The sequence below is a fragment of the Zonotrichia albicollis genome, chromosome 18 (assembly GCF_047830755.1).
Source record: "Zonotrichia albicollis isolate bZonAlb1 chromosome 18, bZonAlb1.hap1, whole genome shotgun sequence".
In the NCBI taxonomy this organism is placed as follows: Eukaryota; Metazoa; Chordata; class Aves; order Passeriformes; family Passerellidae; genus Zonotrichia; species Zonotrichia albicollis.
The window spans coordinates 4,285,305-4,298,624 of record NC_133836.1 but is presented as its reverse complement, the minus strand read 5'-3'; the positions used below and the strand labels follow the sequence as shown (position 1 = coordinate 4,298,624).

At 51.6% G+C, this 13,320-nt stretch overlaps 1 protein-coding gene across 4 annotated transcripts in view; it reads left to right on the top strand.

Annotated features, from left to right (window-relative positions):
• The window catches only part of KCTD10 (potassium channel tetramerization domain containing 10), a 15,075-nt gene extending 1,755 nt beyond the window's left edge, over nucleotides 1-13,320 (top strand). For 3 of the 4 annotated variants that reach the window (XM_074554560.1, XM_074554562.1, XM_074554561.1), the window contains 6 exons: nucleotides 1,767-1,980; nucleotides 7,245-7,414; nucleotides 7,872-7,958; nucleotides 8,544-8,596; nucleotides 9,256-9,451; nucleotides 10,048-13,320. In XM_074554560.1, coding sequence (XP_074410661.1) covers nucleotides 1,767-1,980; nucleotides 7,245-7,414; nucleotides 7,872-7,958; nucleotides 8,544-8,596; nucleotides 9,256-9,451; nucleotides 10,048-10,266 — 939 coding nt within the window. In that variant the 3' untranslated portion in view covers nucleotides 10,267-13,320. Of the gene's footprint in view, nucleotides 1-444; nucleotides 469-1,766; nucleotides 1,981-7,244; nucleotides 7,415-7,871; nucleotides 7,959-8,543; nucleotides 8,597-9,255; nucleotides 9,452-10,047 lie in introns of those variants that run through there. The other variant, XM_074554563.1, reaches the window with a different exon arrangement.

The window sequence follows — 13,320 nt, the reverse complement described above, 5'->3', positions numbered from 1 at the left end:
GTGCCGCACAGCTCCGGCTCCTGTGGGAGTTTCATGGTGGTAAAACAAAAATCCTTCGGCTCGGCTCATCCCGGAGCCGTGGGAGCTGCAGGAGCAGGGATGGAAGGGGTTAATTATCCCACCCTGTCCCATCCTAGGAAAGGAGGCTCCAAGTGATTAAGGATTTATCGGCTCTGGGGGCATTTGTGGCGCTGAGCCTCCCGTGCCAGAGTGACCGAGGTGACAGGAATCCAGCTCTGTCCGGCTGCATTTTGGTGCTCTGAGCAGGCTGGGAGGGCAGGGAAGAGCAGGAAAAGCTCCTGTGTGCTCTCCCTGTTTGCTCCGAGGGAAAAAGCCTTGAAAACCTGTGGATATTCTGCATTTTAGCACTGGGGAATCTGTTGATTTCTGCATTGGGACTCGCAGGAATCATCTGCTCCACTTGTGTGTGTTGGGAATTGCCCAATTCCATCCCAGATTATGGATGGAGTAAGAGCTTTAAGCTGCGGAGTTGTGTAAGAAATGAAAGCAGTTGTTGTGGGAAAGCATTGGCTTTGCAGTGCCAAACCCAGCTCAGCATTCCCAGGGCTTTTCCCCGGGAAAAAAACGGGGGCTGTGCCCACGAGTGTCCTTCAGCTCCTGAGAGTGACACATTTAAAACACTTGAGAACTTCACAGGGAGAGCCAGGGGAGGAGCCGAGGTGTGAAACAACCGGTGGGAACGGGAGTGTCACACTGCCAGGGTGGGGATTGTTCCTTCGAGCTGGGAGGTCCTTCCTTGAGCTGGGAACTGCTCCTTTGAGCTGGGAATTGCACTCCTGAAGTAGGACCTCGTTCCTTGAGCTGGGAAGTCCTTCCTTGAACTGGAAATTGCTCCTTTGAGCTGGGAACTGCTCCTTTGGGCTAGAGGCTTCTCCCTTGAGCTGAGAATTCCTCCTTTGAGCTGGGAGCTGCTTCCTTGAGCTGAAATGTCCTTCCTTGAGCTGGAAACTGCTCCCTTGAGCTGAAAATTGCACTCTTGAGCTTGGAAGTCTTTCCTTGAACTGGAAAGTCCTTCCTTGAGCTGGGAACTGCTCCTTTGGGCTGGGAAGTTCTTCCTTGAGCTGAGACCTCCTCCCTTGAGCTGGGAACTGCTCCTTTGAGCTGAAAGTTGCACTCTTGAGCTTGGAAGTCTTTCCTTGAGCTGGGAGCTGCTTGGTTGAGCTAGGAAGTCCTTCCTTGAACTGGAAATTGCACTCTTGAAGTGGGACCTCCTTTCTTGAGCTGGGAAATCCTTTCTTGAGCTGGGAAATCCTTTCTTGAGCTGGGAATTCCTTCCTTGAACTGGAAAGTCCTTCCTTGAGCTGGGAACTGCTCCCTTGAGCTGGAAATTGCATTCTTGAAGTGGGAAGTCCTTCCTTTGAGCTGGAAATTGAACTGTTAAAGTGGGAAGTCCTTCCTTTGAGCTGGGAAGTCCTTCCTTGAGCTTGAAACTGCTCCCTTGAGCTGAAAGTTGCACTCTTGAGCTTGAAAGTCTTTCCTTGAACTGGAAAGTCTTTCCTTGAGCTGGGAGCTGCTCTCTTGAGCTGGAAGTTGCACCCTTGAGCTGCGACCTCCTCCCTTGAGTTGGGAGGTCCTTCCTTGAGCTGGGAATTGCACTCTTGAGCTGGGAGCTCCTTCCCTGACCTGGGAGGTCCTTCCTTGAGCTGGGAATTGCACTCTTGAGCTGGGAGCTCCTTCCCTGACCTGGGAGGTCCTTCCTTGAGCTGGGAATTGCACTCTTGAGCTGGTGACCCCGTTGCTTGCAGGAAGAGATGTCGGGAGAGAGCGTGGTGAGCTCAGCAGTGCCGGCGGCCGCGACGCGCACGACGTCCTTCAAGGGGAGCAGCCCCAGCTCCAAGTACGTGAAGCTGAACGTGGGGGGAGCCCTGTACTACACCACCATGCAGACCCTGACCAAGCAGGACACCATGCTCAAGGCCATGTTCAGCGGGCGCATGGAGGTGCTCACGGACAGTGAAGGTGAGGATTGGGATGTTCCTGGTGCTCTCCATGTCCTTCCTGGGCTGGGAAAGTCACAGGGGTGATGGGAAAGAGGAACTTCTGTTTGTAGAGTGAAGGTAAGGATTGGGGTGTTCTCGGTGTCCTCCACGTCCCTTCTGGGCAGGGAAAGTCACAGGAATTGTGGGAATGTCAGAGGAACTTTTGTTGGTAGGGTGAAGGTAAGGATTGGGGTGTTCCTGGTGCTCTCCACATCCTTCTTGGGCAGGGAAAGTCACAGGGGTGATGGGAAAGTCAGAGGAACTTCTGTTTGTAGGGTGAAGGTAAGGATTGGGATGTTCTTGGTGTCCTCTACATCCTTTCTGAGCTGGGAAAGTCACAGGGGTTGTGGGAAGGTCAGATTAACTTTTGTTGGTAGGGTGAAGTGAGGATTAGGATGTTCCTGGTGCTCTCCATGTCTTTCCTGGGCAGGGAAAGTCCCAGGAACTTCTGTTTGTAGGGTTGGAGGGGTGGATGATGTCTCCTACAAGGGAGGGTTGGGATTGTTCAGCCTGGACCAAAGGCAGGTTTGAGGTGACCTAATTGTGGCCTTCCAGTGCTTGAAGGAGCCTCAAGAGAATATTTATATGATATTTATATAATAAGATATTTATATATTTATAAGATATTCATGTAATATTTAAAGATTTCATTCCAATATCTAATCCAAGCCTATTCTCTTGTCCTGCCCTGGAGTGGCAGGACAAGAGAATAGGCTTGGATCAGATATTGGGTTGAAATCTTTCCCTGCTGAGGCCCTGGAGGGTGCCCAAAGCAGCTGAGGCTGCCCCTGGATTCCTGGAAGTGTCCAAGGCCAGGTTGGACAGGGCTTGGAGCAGCCTGGGACAGTGGGAGTTGTCCCTGCCCATGGCAAGGAGTGCACTAAATAATCTTCAAGAACTAAATAATCTTCAAGGGCTAAATAATCTTCAATCTCCCCACCCAACCCATGCTGTTGTTCCATGATTCCATGATTATACAGCTGGGAAAAATGTGGAACAAAAGACAAGGATGACCTGAGTGGTTTCCTGGACAGAAGAAGGACACTAAGAGGTGCCAAAGGTCCTGTCAGGCCCAGGTGACACCTGGAGCATCTTTTCCTATCAGAACACTGACATTAAAGCTCTGAAGCCCATGGAAATAGGTGGGGATGGTGATTAGGGATCTTTGAGCTGGGATTTGTGTGTCCTCTTGGAAGCTCAGAATGCCATTCCCTCTTCTTGTCTCCTTGTTTATAAATAAAATATAAAACAAGCTCTGAACATAGGTATAAATGAGTTAAAAGCTGATTTTTTAAAATAAAACAACTTTCGTTTGGGACTATTGACAGCTGATTTCCCTAAAACAGAACCAGTTGCAGAATTTTCAGAAAATTTAGACTTTTATCTCCACATTCCCACATTCTGGTTGTGCCAGTGTTTAATTGGAAGCTCAGCTTTATTTTCACTCTGATGTTTTACCCATAACAATATTTAAAAACCTTTGTCTTTAACTGCAGCCTCTGCAAAGCTGATCCTGGAGATTCAAACACCTCCCTTGGGATTAATTTATTATTTAAAAATTTTGTTTGAATTTGCTGAAAATAGAGAAAATATCGTACAGGGTGGACTGAGTTTTGAGTGCTTTAAAACAATCTGTTTAGAGGTTTATTATAAGCTTTTCTGAGATAAAATGAAGTGGATTTGAAGGGAAAAAAATGTAAAAATAGAGCCTGATTAGCTGAATATTCCTGGTTTAGCCTGAAGTCTTTCTATTTAAGCTGGGGAAAACAAAGCTGTGTTGTTCCAGGTGTAATCCCAGGCCAGGATAAAGCAGGAATGTGGATGCTGTGATTTGGATCACAGGGTCTCTGGGATGCTTGTCCTGGACACAGATCATGGAGGTTGCATTGAAAAAGTCAGTTTGTGGGTCAAATTTGGGAAAAAAGTCAAGTGGGAATCAACACTGGGTCCAATTTGGGAAAAATTCTGTCCAATGTGAATGAACAGCATGACTGGGAGCACTGGAGGAGTGGAAATGTTGTGAACATTCTCCCTTTGCTAAACTTGGGCTGGATCTTCCTGTCCCTCCCTGAAGCTGCTGGGCTGAATTTGATAATTCCAGACTTCCTGTGCTTGGAAATGGATTGGAAATCCCAAATTCATTTTGGAAACTCACCCTGGCCTGATCCCAATGGGGTTGGGACATCCCATTCCCAGGGCTCAGAGGCTCTGCAAGTGCTGTTTGCACCCCAAATCTGAGCATAACTGGAATTTCTCCCACTAAAATACCAGATTTGGGATGTAAAACCCCAAGTTTGTTTTGCTGTGACTCCCACAGTGTGTGTGTGGGATTGTTCCATGGAACCAGTTTGTGTTTTAAGAGGAATTTGATACTTCCTGTATGTTGTAACACAGACACTCCCATTGCAGCAGTTCTTGCTTTATCTCCCCTTGCCTGGAAACTGGGACAATAGCACTGGGGCTGCTAAAGGAAACACTTTTTATCTGGAATTCTTCAAAATCCTCCTCATTGGTCACACCCTAAACCTGGCACCAAACAAAATGTTTCTTAGGGAAAGGAGCCAGGCTTGGGGAGCAACTGGAAGGAGTTGGGTTTAACCAGTCTGGAATTTGGGTCCTGCTCTGTGTCTGGGATTCAGATCCCAGCTGAACAATTCCAACCTGCTGCTCCTCAGGCTGGGCTTCTCTGCCTGTGGGTGCTAAATTATTGTTTCCAGCTCAGAAATTATTGATGAACTGTAGCAAATCAGCACTTTTGGAACATTTCCTTGGATGGTAATGAGCAGGGAGAAGGATGTGAGTTTTCCAGGTGCATCCACCTGTTTCCAATTCTCCTTTTTCCCCTGACTCCCTGCTGCTGTTGATGGGGAAGCTGTTCCTGGTCCTGCTGCTGATAAGAGAGTGGAGCCTCAGGCAGTGTCCAGTGTCAGGCTCCTGTTTCACCTGCCAGGGTTTGCTTGGGAAATATCTGCTTTTAGCTGCAGTGTTTGGATCCTGTCCCTGAGGATTCCTGTAAGACAAAGATGGATTTTTAAAGGTGTGATGTGTCCATGGGCAAAGGCAGTGAGAGGAGGGGGCTCTGAGACCCCACCTGCAGAGCTGCCCCAGCACAGGGAGGAGCTGGAGCTGCTGGAGAGAGCCCACAGGAGACACCAGCATGGTCAGAGGGATGGAGCAGCTCTGCTGGGAGGAAAGGCTGGGATTGTTCAGCCTGGAGAAGGGAAGGAGCTGACAGAAATGAGGGAAAGGACTGTTTGCAGGGCCTGGAGTGACAGGAAAAGTGGGGATGGCTTCAAATTGCCAGAGGGCAGGAATAGATGGGATACTGGGAAGAAATCCACCCTGTGAGGGTGGTGAGAGGCTGGGTTGGAATTCCCAGAGAAGCTGGGGCTGCCCCATCCCTGGAAGTGTCCAAGGCCAGGGCTTGGAGCAGCCTGGGATAGTGGAAAGTAGCTCTGCCCAAGGCAGGGGGTTGGAATTGTATAAACTTAAAGTTCTCTTCCATCCCAAACCATTCCATGATTCCATACAGCCCATGGATTCTGTGTCCCTTCCTAAATGGATCACAGGATGTTTTTGGAACTCTGCAATTAAGAAATGCCTCCAAAAGACTCCAGCCCACTTGTTGGCTCTGCTGTGGCCGAGTGGCACCGGGGTCACTTCCCTGTGACTCATCTCCTTTGGGCTGCTTGGGGGAAGCAGAAGGGTTTTTAAAGCTCTTCTAGTGGTAGCTCTGATTTTGCAACGCTGCTGGAAGTGTTTTCTCATCCCCACACGAAAATGAGCAACTCTGCTTCAGTTTCACCATCTGTAAACACGAAGTTGCAGCAGATTTTTGCAGCCTATGAGGAATCACAGAGGAGTTTGGGGATGATAATTCTGCTCTCAGCTGGCCCTTTACCTTCCTGTGTGCTCCAGTGAGCTTGGGAGGCAGCTGCATTTGTGGAATGGTTTATTACCATGGCTTGTGCTTCCTCTTTATCACAGAATCCCAGAATGGTTTGGGTAGGAAAAGACTTTAAAGCTCACCTTGTTCCACCCCTGCCATGGGCAGAGACACCTTCCACTAAATCTCCCACTAAAATGGGATTTCTTGCTGTCCATACTCTGCACTGCCAAATGGGCTTTATTCTGCTCTAGTTGGATTAGCCATTAGTCTGGATCAGTCCTTTCTTCCATCATTTCTTTCTCTAGTTTGTTGTTGCAGCCTGTAAAATCACACTTGGAGCACTTTGTGTTGTCTGTGTTCAGCAGGAATGAGGGAGCTGGGAAGCCTGGAGTGAGCTGCTGCAGTGTCTCCTTTTCCCTCAGAAAAGGCTGTGTTCCCTCTCCAGACTGAACCAAATGTTCAGACTTTTCCTCGTAATTCCATTCATGCAGAGCACACAGGGGCTGCTTTAACCTACTTTCCTTATTTGTCCAAAATATGACTCCTTCCCCACAAGCGTTTCCTCACCGCATTCCTGAGCCTCAGCCTGTGAGAGTGGCCATCTGTTCACCCAGGGAAACTCCAGCCTTGGCACTCCCTGACTTCTCCAGGGTTCAGCCTGATCCCAGCAGTGAGAGGTGAAGTGTGGATGCTGCACCCACAGCTTTGGTTGTAGCTCTTTTCTTCCCTGGAGAAGAGAAGGCTCCAGGGAGACCTTGCAGTGTCCAGGAGAGCTGGAGGAGACTTTGGGCAAGGGCATGGAGGGACAAGACAAGGGAGAATGGCTTCCCACTGCCAGAGGCAGGGTTAGATGGGATATTGAGGAGAAATTCTTCCCTGTGAGGGGTGGTGGCACCCTGGCTCAGGCTGCCCCATCCCTGGGTGTGCCCAAAGCCAGGTTGGATGGGCCTTGGAGCAGCCTGGGATGGTGGAAGCTGCCCCTGCCCATGGATTTAAGGTCTCTTCCCACCCAGATCATTCTGTGGTTTCCATCAGCCTTGAACACCCCCAGTGCCTCTCTCTGCTCAGGGCAGGGTCAGGGGTTATTTTTACTCACCCTTCACAGACTCCTCAGCAGGAACACATGAATATATTCCCTGGGATTGGATGGGCTTTAAGTTAAGTTCCCTTCCAACCCAAACCATTCCGTGGTTCTCCTCCCACCCTGGTCCAGCTGTGCCACACTCCCTGCTCACATTCCCCATTCCATCCTCCCACTCCCAGTTCCATCATGTCCTTCCACCATTTTGCTCTGCCAAGGCCTTTTGCCACATTGATCTCAGCTTGTCCTCACTGTGGCCTTGCTGTGTGCCCAGGCTGGATCCTGATTGACCGCTGTGGGAAGCACTTTGGGACAATCCTGAACTACCTGCGGGACGGGGCCGTGCCGCTCCCAGAGAGCCGCCGCGAGATCGAGGAGCTGCTGGCTGAGGCCAAGTACTACCTGGTGCAGGGGCTGGTGGATGAATGCCAGGCAGCCCTGCAGGTGGGCACGGGGCTCAGGGGCACCTGGGGGTGGGCAGGGTTTTCTCCTGGTCTTCATGTGGGGATTTTGGAGGCTGGGATGGAAATGGGAATTGTTCGTGTTGTCCTCTGCTGGAGTCTGGTCACATCTAGGAGAACCAGCTTCTTCCCAGAGCTGCTGGAGTCCTGTTTTGTTCTTTGTTATGCTCTGAGGTTGCCATCTTGGGCTTGATGCCACTGTCACTGGTGTCCTGTCTGAGAAAAGCCCCATTCCAGATCCTGCTGTTTAACTGGGCACAGGACATTCAGTGGTGGAGCACAGGAATGGACACCTCAGCTGCCCCTGGCCAGCCACAGCTCCCCAGGGACACCACAGGGACAGAGTGGACAGTGACCCCTCAGCAGAAATCATTCCCAGGAAATGTGGTTGTGCCAGGGAGCTGCTCTCACTCAGCTGCTGTTTGGTTCTTCTCCCACAGAACAAGGACACCTATGAGCCCTTCTGCAAGGTCCCGGTGATCACCTCCTCCAAAGAGGAGCAGAAGCTGATTGCAACCTCCAACAAGGTGAGAGAGACTGGGATGTGCCATGGGGAGAGCTGGGGTGTCCAGCTGGAGAGGAGAACCTTTGTGGAGACCTCAGAGCTCCTTCCAGTGCCTAAAGGGGCTCCAAGAGAGCTGGAGTGCTGGACAAGGGATGGAGTGACAGGATAAGGGGTGATGCCTTTAAGCTGAAGGAGTGCAGGGTTAGATGGGATATTAGGAAAAAATTCTTCCCTGGGAGGGTGGGGAGGCCCTGGCTCAGGGTGCCCAAAGCAGCTGTGGCTGCCCCATCCCTGGAAGTGTCCAAGGCCAGGCTGGACAGGGCTTGGAGCAACCTGGGATAGTGGAAAGTGTCCCTGCACGTAGCAGGGAGTCCTGATAAGACAGAGGGAAGATAAGAATGGATGAGGATCCAGTCCCAGAAGGGGTCAGGAGGAATTGCAACCCCATTGCCAACTTGTGCATCACAGGTTTGCAGCAACAGCAGTAACACCACTGAAATCCCACAAGGAATTTGTTATTGCAGCTTCTCTGCGGGGCCTTGGGCTGAGCTGAGGTTCCAGCTCAGGCTGTGCTCCCTGGAACTCATCTGTGCTTTGTTTCTTACAGCCAGCAGTGAAGCTGCTCTATAACAGAAGCAACAACAAATATTCCTACACCAGGTAAGTGACATCAGCTGGAGTTGTTGGAAGTTTTTCATAGACTAAAATCCACTATAAAAATTTCCTTTTTCTTCCCCCAGACCCAATGACAGATTGGTGTTGGCAGGCACTCCATTTTTCCCCAATTAATTTCAAACTGGAGTCAGAAGGGAGTCTGCTGCCATCCATGCAGGGCTGAGTCTGTGCTATTTCTGTGCCAGAGGAGTTCCTCTAATCCTTAGGTGCAGCTGGCAGAGACTCCTGGCCAAGTGCTGTCTGCATTCCCATGGATGGCAGTGTGGTAGTTGAACACAGGGAGCTCTCTGAGTGGTGAAATGATCAAACTGGGGGCCTTGTCCTCTTTCCCTTATTCCCATATAAGTTTCATGACGTAACAGTGCCCATCCAGGGTGCTGAGCTCAGGAATGGTTTGAAGTGAAATAATAAGAATTAATTTCTTTGCTTTGCCCCATCCCTGAAAGTGTCCAAGGCCAGGCTGGATGGGGCTTGAAGCAACCTGGGCTAGGGGAAGGTGCCCTTGCCCATGTCAAGGGTGGGCTTTAAGGTCCCTCCAACCAAACCATCCTGGGGTTCTGTGACACTGGAATCTGGGATCTCAGAGTGCTCAGTGCTCACTGCTCCCACTCTTTCCACGCGCTCTGTAAATTCCCTTCCCACAGCAACTCCGATGACAACATGCTGAAGAACATTGAGCTCTTTGACAAGCTGTCCCTGAGGTTCAACGGGAGGGTGCTCTTCATCAAGGATGTCATTGGGGATGAGATCTGCTGCTGGTCCTTCTACGGGCAGGGCCGCAAGATCGCCGAGGTCTGCTGCACCTCCATCGTCTATGCCACCGAGAAGAAGCAGACCAAGGTACAGGGAAGCTGGGACAGTGACAGCTGAACAGGCTGGCACTTTGTCATTGTTCAGCACCTCTGGAGGGTAGTCAGTGCATTGAGAGTGGGGTAGGAGCTGGGGCTCATCCTGGGGGTGCAGCAGGAGCTGCCTGCACTGAGAAATTGGGATATTCCATAAAGCCCTGTGGTATTCCATAATCATGATATCCATAATGGTCAGTCCAGCTCTATCTTCAGACAAACTTGTACATTTAACCACATTTGGGTTTGGGAGTTGCAAGTAGATGATCTAGGGATTGAAGTAAATGATCTTTAAGGTCCCTCCCAACCCAAACCATTTCCTGGCTCTACAGCCCATGTAAGGAGGGATCCATCAATGGCACACCTTCCCTGCATTCTTCCCTTTCCCAGGAGAGATCTGCCTGGTTCTGGTAAAAACCCAACTTGTTGGACTCAAAAGCTGGAAGCAAAAAAATGAACTAGAAAGGATTGTCCCTGAAAGGATTTCTGTTCCTGGGGTGCAGTTAAGGAACAGCAACACGGAGTGTCAGGAACCCAAACCGAGGTAACCTGGCACCTGCAGTCAGTGACCTCCTCTTCCCTCCCTGCCAGGTGGAGTTCCCAGAAGCCCGAATTTACGAGGAGACCCTGAACATTCTTCTGTACGAGTCCCAGGACGGGAGGGGGCCGGACAATGCCCTCCTGGAGGCCACGGGAGGGGCTGCAGGGCGCTCCCACCACCTGGAGGAGGACGAGGAGCGGGAGCGCATCGAGCGCGTGCGGAGGATCCACATCAAGCGCCCCGACGACAGGGCCCACCTGCACCAGTGAGCCAGCCTGGGGACCCCCTCGGCTCTGGGGAAGGGGCTGCCCTGCAGCAGGACCAGGCAGTGCAACTCCTGTCCAGCACAGTCTGTAAATTGGGATTTGTAACAAACTCTAGGTTATTTGGGGTATTTAAATGCGGTAGTTGTAGGGCGAGGATCCATGAGGTTACTGGGCAGCCTGGAAAGGCCTGTTGAGCAGCTGGAGAAATGCCCAGAATTTTTAGCACTCTTGTCGTTGCTGTTTTGTGCTGGAGAGGAGGAGGACTGGCTTTCTGTGACTTTTGGTAATGATCCTGCACTTTAAAAGCAAAACAACGAACAAAAGGTCAGCCAGCCACCCTCCTTCCCTCCAGGCACTCCCTGACCCTCCTGGGCTGGGGGGAAAGGCAGGGACATGGACCCAGGGCTGCTGCAGAGACTCTCCAAAGAACAAATGGCACAGGCTGATGAGATTCCTGGAGTCTGGGGGCAGAGGGATCCCTCAGAGCAGGGGCTGCTCCCTCAGGTTCCCCACAGCTCTCAGGATCTGCTCCTCCAAGGGTTCAGTGGAGTTTCTGCAGCACTGAGCTGGGGACACCCATCCCTGTTTTATCCCTACAGTTCAAGGTTAAAATTCCTCCCAAAGGAGGAGAATCAGGAGCAAACTGTCCACGGTTGCTTTCCCTAGGAGTGGTGTTGGTACTGGTCAGTGCTTAGAGCTTCTGCCTGAGCCTGGATCTCAGCTGGGGGGTTGGTTTCCAGCAGCTCCCAGGCACCAGGAGTCACAGCAGGTTCAATCCCCCCGTTTTGGGGGTGCTGGTGGGGGGGCAGCAGCCCTGGTTCCCTTCTGGAGCTGATTGAGGAGCATTGCCCTGCTCTGAGTGAGGGGTAACAAGCAGGCAATGGCCCAGAGGCAGATATTCCCTGTTTGACTTCACCCTGAGGCTGTTCCAAACCCTCCCAGCCATGGCAGCTGTGTGTGGAAGGGCAGAGCATGGAGAAGGCCACTGCACTGTGGCTTTCTACGAGTGCTTTTCTCCTTCAATGAATATTTTATCTACCTCCTTGTCTCCTGTTGCCTGTTGTGGAGTCAAGTGACAGCAGTGGTGGGAGGTGGGCTGTCATTCCATAGGGCTGAGCAGAGCCACAGCTGTGACAGTTCAGGTCACCCGTCCTGGGAGGGAGAGAAACCTGAGGTAGGAAGTGTTAAACTTGCACTGCAGCAGCACCCGTGGGTGACACCAGAGCACTCTGCCCTGGGCTAGAGTTTCTTTTGACCCTTTCTCTGCAATATTTAGCACTGGCTTTAACAGCCACCCTCCTCTGGAGCAGCAGCAGCTCCGTGTTCCTGCTCCGAGGATCCCTGCTCCTGGCTCAGGGCTGCTGAGGACGTGGGAACAGTGTGACACCAAAGGTGCTGCAGCAGCACCAGCCACGTTCTTCTGTTCCACAGAGCTCGGTGGTAGAGGCTGAAACACACCAGGAAGTGGCTGTACAGTTTTGGATCATCAAGTAAAGCTCAAAGATTTCCAATTTAATCTGAGGCCATCTTTCTAGTAACCAAAGATCTCTCCCCATTGCAGGCAGCTGCTGGCTGTGGCAGGTGGGGTGTTATACCTGTCTCCTCTTTCTCCTGCAGCTGCTGATTGTTCACTGAGAGCTCCACAGTCTCCTGGGGGTTCAGCAGCTTCAGCTCTGTCCTGACACCTCAGGGCTTCCAGTTTGAGTTGTACCTAAAGCTGTTGGCAGCACCCTCTAGGGCAGTGCAGAGGGGGAAGGAGCCAGTGCCTCTCCCCTCGGGGCTGGGATGAGCTGAGGATGAGGCAGGGAAGCCCTGGGTTGCTGTTTCTCCAGCACTGTGTGCTTTGGCACTTACTGGTGATTCCTGGGCTGTCACTGGGCTTATCAGCATCTGCAGCAGCCCTTGGGGGTGCAGGCTGTGTCCCACAGAGGGGACCAGGGACAGCCCCAGTCCTGCAGCAAACCCTGCTCACTCCAGCTGGGAGCTGCTCTCCACTCATCCCCGGCTGTGCTGACCTGCAGACCCCAGAGCAAATCCAGTCCTGTGGGGCAGAGCAGCCTCAGCCCCAGGAGGTGACAGCAGTACCAAGCACCTGACAGGTCACAGCTACGTGATTAACTTCTCTGTAAATAGATCCTTAACTGGCTTCAGGCTTTTCCCTTTCAGGATATGCAAACTAAGTTCTTAAAAACCAGGGGAGGGCTGTTTTTAATCTTTGTACAGTGCTTTGTAGAGCTGTTGGTTTAGCAAAGTCACTCCAGGAGAGTTAAAGTTTCCATTTCAGTTTTGTTGCTGCATTTGTGGGCAGACTCTGTCTTAGCTCACTCCTGAGCTCACCCTCGGGGTGTGGAGTGGTGCAGCCAAGCTGTGCTGTCCTGGGGCCTGTCCTGTGCTGTCCTGGGCCCTGTCCTTTCCCTGCTGCCCCTGTCCTTGCCCTGGCCACACCCTGCTCATGCCCTTGCACAAATGCTCTCAGCCCTGAGCCTCGTTACTCTAAGTGGTTTTACTCTGAGCTCTCAGGTGCACCTGGGGCTCAGGGCAGGTGTCCTGGGCACAAGCAGCTCTTCAGATTATCCTTCCCTGCCTCCCAGTGCCAGGGAGAGCAGAGCTGGCTGCTTCCATCCCCCAGCACCAGCAGTGCCAGCACAGCCCAGGGCAGCTGAGCAAAGTCCCCCTGGGGAAGGGATTTTGTCCCCTCCCAGCTCCTGACACGGGTGGGGCTGCTCAAGGAGGGGACAGGGGCCAGCCCTGGTGTCCCCTTGCCACCTCTCTCCCTGTAGCACTTCCCCAGGGCAGGTTTGGATCCCCTGAGCAGCCCCTGGGCAAGGCTCCAAGCTCCCATCCTACCCTAGAGCAAAGCATAGGTAGAACCTTTCAGTCTGAATGGAATTGTTTCATGGACAACAGCAAATTCCTGTTCTGTACAATCATTCCCACCTGTCCAGACTTCTGCACAGAACAAGCTTCAGCTGGATTTCAGTGTATGGTTGATGTTTGCAATATGTACTTTTGGTTTTTTTTTTTAATATAACACAATAAATTAGAAGATATTTCATA